This window comes from Octopus bimaculoides, chromosome 4 (assembly GCF_046866305.1).
Source record: "Octopus bimaculoides isolate indiv1 chromosome 4, ASM4686630v1, whole genome shotgun sequence".
Taxonomy (NCBI): Eukaryota; Metazoa; Mollusca; class Cephalopoda; order Octopoda; family Octopodidae; genus Octopus; species Octopus bimaculoides.
Genome location: NC_142931.1, coordinates 46,100,149 through 46,106,148, shown reverse-complemented (window position 1 = coordinate 46,106,148; position 6,000 = coordinate 46,100,149). Strand labels below are relative to the sequence as shown.

General features: G+C 35.1%; 1 protein-coding gene across 1 annotated transcript in view; it reads left to right on the top strand.

The window, feature by feature from the left end:
- The first annotated feature begins 1,604 nt into the window (after positions 1-1,604).
- LOC106884515 (integrator complex subunit 7) overlaps positions 1,605-6,000 on the top strand; it is a 46,422-nt gene continuing 42,026 nt past the window's right edge. The window contains exons 1-3 of the mRNA XM_014935939.3: positions 1,605-2,319; positions 2,578-2,707; positions 5,712-5,858. Of these exons, the coding sequence (XP_014791425.1) occupies positions 2,232-2,319; positions 2,578-2,707; positions 5,712-5,858 (365 nt within the window). The 5' untranslated portion in view covers positions 1,605-2,231. The remainder of the gene's footprint in view (positions 2,320-2,577; positions 2,708-5,711; positions 5,859-6,000) is intronic.

The following is a 6,000-nucleotide window of genomic DNA, read 5'->3' as shown; positions in this document are numbered from 1 at the left end:
CTTAGATATCATATTACACACTTTCAAGAACTATATTGTTAACCTCAAGAGCTAGCTTTGGTGGTCATTCTTCCATTTCATAGTTGGCCTCAAGTGACTTCAGCAACATATCTGCTGTATTCTTGGGATATTCTTTTGTTTGGAGAAGTGAAAATATTTTGAAATTGTTTATTATGTATTCCACTTATTCCTTTAGTGTCCAGTAAGTCCTTTTCTTCACATAGAGGCCCTTTCTTGTGACAGACAAGGCAGATTCTTAGCAAATGTGTAGGCCTTAGGGTTCATTTTCAACTGTCCTGGTTTCCTTTTATTCCCTTTCTTTTTCATGGGAGAGCTTGAGTTTTTTTCATACTCTAAAGGTACCTCTTTTTTTTTTAAGTGGGACTTAACTGTCATGAAGTTGTTTATTTAAGCAATTTTAGATTTTTAAGCTTTTTTCTCATAAGGTCTCCCCTGATTTTAAGAATTGTTTTTGTGTGTAATGGCACTTCTCTCTCTGGCAAATTTAATGCATATGGATTGCATTATTGATGTATATTCTTGAAGTTTTATGCCATCTTGTATAGAGAGACTTTCTGGCCAATTTTATTTCAGTCTCTGTTTTTTTAACATATTTCGAGTCAGTTTTGTAGAAATTCAGGCTGGATAGGTTTTGAATGTTTCCTGTGTGATGTACTTTCAATTGGCTTTGGACCATACATTGTTAGATCTATGCTATGTTCCAAGAAAATCCGTGATGCTACCTTCTCATTGCAGATGTATTTCAAGTTATTTGAGAAGCAGAAGCCCAAAATGTTGTTGCTCCTGGTTGGGTAATTTACTGTTTATTCCATTAGCAGTAATTTACTGAGTCGTTGTGTTGTCTTCAGGCATTGTTTTTGCTCATAACCATCACAATATATTTTTAATGCTTCCATGGATCTAAAATAAGCTTTATTTTATTGTTCCTTGCTCTGCACATAAAGACCCATTCACTTCTTTAATCATTTTTCTTTTTTTTTTCCCCTCTTCTCTCATTAATCTTTCCTTTTCCTCTCTATTTTATATATATAACAAAGCTTTTTCTTTTATCCTTCTTTTGTCTTTTTTGCTTTTTCATAATTTCTCCCTTCTTTCCTCCCCGTTTTTTTGTCACCTTTCTCTTCTCCTTGCTTTTTATATTCATATTATATTATTACTACCCTCTCAATATGCACAACCTATTATTGGAAAATTTTGTTAGTTTGGAGTGAGAGTTGTGTTATTGTTTCGAGTTCAGCCATGTGTAGAAATAACTTTGTATGCAGTTTTATCCAATTTAGGATGTGTCAGGTTTAGGTCATGAGAGTCTTTGTAAAGAAAGTTGGTTTTTGTTATGTTTCATGGTTAAGAAAAGAGTGTGGATGAATTAGTTTATTTGCACAACATATGTCTAACTCAGGCTGGATTGTTGTTTACATTATCTGATTTCTGTTCAGAATTTTCAAATAGTTCAGTCAAGTCTGGAAATAACTTTGTAAGCAGTTTTGTCCAATTTAGGTGTGTCTGATTTAGGCCATGAGGTTTTTTGAAAAGAAAGTTGGTTTTAGTTGTGTTTCAGGGTTTCAAAAATTTTGGATGAATTAGTTGTTTACACATGTTTAACTCAGACTGGATTGTTGTTTACATGGTCTGAATTCTGTTCAAAAATTTTAAACAATGTTTTGAGAAAGCTGTTATAGTAATAAACAGCTATTACTAAAGCTATTTGAGTAACAGTGATTTATTTTGAAGTAACGGAAGGGAATTATATTTTAGAGATCAGAAATAGTGCTATCAGATTCGAGCAAAAAAGTGTCAATGACTGGAGTCTGCTCAATTATATTTCAACCAAATCTTTTGTTAATAATTGTATCAAAGATACTGAGTTGTCAGAAGCGTTTGGTGTCAGAAAAGATTCTTTAACTGTATTTAGTTTTAGCTTTCTGAGTTCAAATTCTACCACTGGCATAAAGTTATTATGTTTTCTATTATATGAATCAGTTTCAATATTTGACTAATACTTTATTTTAATAAACCAAAAGGATGAAAAATATAGCTGATACCATAACATAGTGGAGTCAACTGCACACATCTATAAAAGTCGGACTAAGTGTGACCTACTAAACAAATCAATTTCAAAGGGAAGTAATTCTACCATACAAATTACATAAGTTACCGTTCTTAGCCGGTTGATAATTTACTGCGGTACTTGTTTTACCAATACAAACATCATGGCGAACAACGGAACACGTCCTTACGATACAAACACTTCATCTCAAGAACAAGATGCTAACTCTGCCTTGATCGAGTTAGACAAAGGTAGTGTCTTTATTTTTTTAATATATATATTGTTGAACTGCATTTTTTTTTCTGTAGTAACATATTTATATAAAAACAGTCGAAAGTTATTGTACATTGTTAATATTAACTTAAATCGGCGTCCGGTATATGTATTGATACTCATAAAAAATGAAAAAAAAAAAAGCTATTTAGGTTTTTAAATTATTGTTTCTCAAGAAATATTAATGTACCGTTAGTTTTGCCGTATTTAATTGTTATTTGATTTTTTTTTTTCAGGCTTGAGGTCCCAGAAAATCGGAGATCAATGTGAGGCTGTGGTGAGGTTTCCGCGGCTGTTTGAAAAATATCCCTTCCCGATTCTCGTAAATTCAGCTCTTTTGAAATTGGCTGAAGTATTCAGAGCAGGGTGAGTTGTTGTCATTTATTACAAATGGATGATGGAGTTGGCAAAATATTTTACATTATGTAATATGTTAGTATACCATGCGTTTTTGTGTTCAAATCAGACGAAACATCGCATATTACTCAAAACACGATTCTTTTAAATTGTTTATGTTGTGTAGCACCAAATGATTCTGTTTCAGAAGTCACTTCATCAAGCATTTCATCAACACACAATTCTCACATCTGCGTACAGTCATGCGTTCGTCTAGTCTGCGAACAGTACATTCTGTTTATATTAATTTCAATGGACATACTGTGTCTGTATAAAAATATCTATCTATCTATCAATCTATCTTAGTAAAATATGTTGTCACTTATTTGACTAGCTTGTGTTGGCTATACTTAGCTGAGGATATCTAATAAAACCTAAACAAACCCGAAGTTGTTTCCCCTACTTGTCATGATCACATTAATCTTATCTTAATCATTGATCTCATGTTTTCTTTCCTTCATCACATGGGTATTATTATTTAATTAAATGTTTCTCGGCACTAACTTGACTAAGAGACGAAGTTCGGCTATTCATAGCATGTTGCATCTGTTGCGAGAAGTCTCATTTGGTGATTGTGGCAGAGATAGAAAGAATGGATCCTCAGATCTATTAAAGGTGGATGGCAAGACAGCTCAGAGTTTGAGCTAAATATAGCAGTCAGCTTAAGGAGCTATTTTGTTGCTTAGCTCTAAGTCTGTTCTTACTAAGCAGATCTGTTAACAAAGGTGCCCTGTTTGTAATTTGTAATAATCCTAACCTGTTTATACATAACGTATCTAGAATTGAATTACTCTATGTGTCCTTCTTTTTTGAGATGATTATATGTGAATTGAAATTTGGTTGCTATTACAAGCGGTTCAAGAGATTGCATGAAGACTCACTTGCTCAATGTAATATTTTTGTTGACAGCTCCAGATCAACTCTGGTTAAGAAGACAAATGACAGAGGATAATATGTCTTTTGTGAGTGTAATATGGATTCCATGTTTAATAGCTTCTTATCTCTTATTTTTTGTACATTTATATATTTATGGTTCCTTCTCATGACTTTCCTCACACACATACCGGCACTGGAACCTATCATTACTGAAAGTACCTCATCAGACCAAAATTATCTTTGTTCATGCATTCACACATCCATACAAACTATAATGCATGACACCCAACATACCCAACTCCCCAGTGCATCTGGAACTCGTATGCAAGTACCCCTTGGAAGTCTGATTCCAGTCTAGGATCTAGGAAATGGATGAGCTCTCCCTGAGGCTTTTTTCTACTAATAAAGTATATGTGTATGTATTTCTGTCACCTTGTCCTTAACATTGCTGGCTAAATGTACATGAACATCACTGTCATATAAGCAATGTTGTCTGTTTGCAGTCTCCTGTGAAAACGTGTAGAGGAAAATATTATCTTACTTGTAAACAGGAGAGAATTGGAGACAGAAAGAGCATTTGGCCATAGAAAATGGTTTCAGTGAATCCCAACTAACCCATCAAAGCATGGAAAAGTAGTCTTGAAAATGATGATGATAATGATACACAATCTATCATGGTCATGGCTGATGCTGGTGTCATATAACTGGCACCCGTGCTGATGGCATGTAAAAAGCACCCTTCAAACCATGGGCTTCAGTGAGGTTTATAAGTAACCAAGACTGTTGGTGATATGCCATGCCTGAGAAGATTCGTCAAGCCAAGTGAAGTCATAATTGTGGCTGATGTCAGTGTCATGTAACTAGCACCCATGGTGATGACACATAAAAAGCACCTATTACACTCTTGGTGTGGCTGCATGAGGAAGGGCATCCAGCTGTAGAAACCATGTCAAGTTAGACTGGAACTTGGTGCAGCTCTCTGTCTTATCAGTTCCAGTCAAGCCGTCCAACCCATGCCAGCATAGAAAGCAGATGTTAAATGATGAGGATGACGGTGTGTGTGGATTTCTGTAGAAAACGGACATTGGATTAACCAATAAAGAAACTCTCTATGTGGTTGTTTGACTTGCTAAACAATATGTCCAACTTTCTACAAATGACACCCTACCATCTTAAAGAAGACGAAGGTAAACTAAATAATGTCATCCTAAATACACAGTGTGTAGAAAGATAGAAAAAGAGGTTAAACATTAAAACGATATCTTTTACTAGCCTATCCATCCTATGACAGAAATACTAATGGTGAAATTTTGGAGTTAATCATCACCATCATCAACATGCTGGCATGGGTTGGATGGCTGACATCTATGGAACCAGCAAGGCCAGGGGCCTCACCTGGTTCCATAGTTTGTTTTGGGTTGGTTCTACAGCTGGATGTCCTTCCTAATGCCAGCCACTCCACAGAGTGTAGTGGGTGGGCCATAATAGTTCCTAATCAGATGAAACAAATGAAAAGTTGTTGATTAAAAGCTTTCAACTCTTCTGAATGTTTGAGTTGTTACTGTTTAGCCTTTTAGCTAAGATTTGTCCACATTTCGAGATAGACAAGAGGTCATTTACTTATGATTTATTTCCACTAAAGCAAAGTAAAGCCAAAGATTTTGTTTAATATGGATCATCTCAGTCTTTTCACATCACAGTTTCATCATCATATACCTGGGTTTGCTTCTTCCATGCTGGCATGGATTAGACAAGACTTGTTGGGTAGTATAGTATTTTGTGATTGGATGCCCTTCTTGATTTCCACTGGAAGTATTTATTCTCTTGGTCTTTTGCTTGACAAACCTGTTTTCACAGTAGGTGTAAACATCGACACCATTTATAAAAAGGCATTTAAAACAAATTTTTAACACATGTCAAAACACAGATCAAAAGAGACTTTTGCATGTGCACACATCTATATATGCTATGGGCATCCACACGTTTTTGCCTACTCATTTCACTCTCAACACATCAGTCAGCCTGAAGGTCTGAAAACAGTCACTTGTCACATCATAATTTTTACAAAACTAATGTGTTTGCATTTGTTCATTTTTAGGAGCAATTTCATTCGGTTATGCATCCTCCGTGTGACACAGCAGGCTGAGAAACACCTGGACAAAGTACTCAATGTTGATGACTTCATACGGCGCATATTTTCTGTTATACACAGCAATGATCCAATTGCTCGTGCCATTACATTGCGGTAAGTAATTATGCTTACAACTACAGGCTTCTCTTTAATGCTTACTGTAGGAAGTGCTTCATAGTAAAGCTATTAGTCAAATAAACTTGTATCATGAATTCATAAACAGTGAAACAACAATGACATGCAAACTATAGCCATG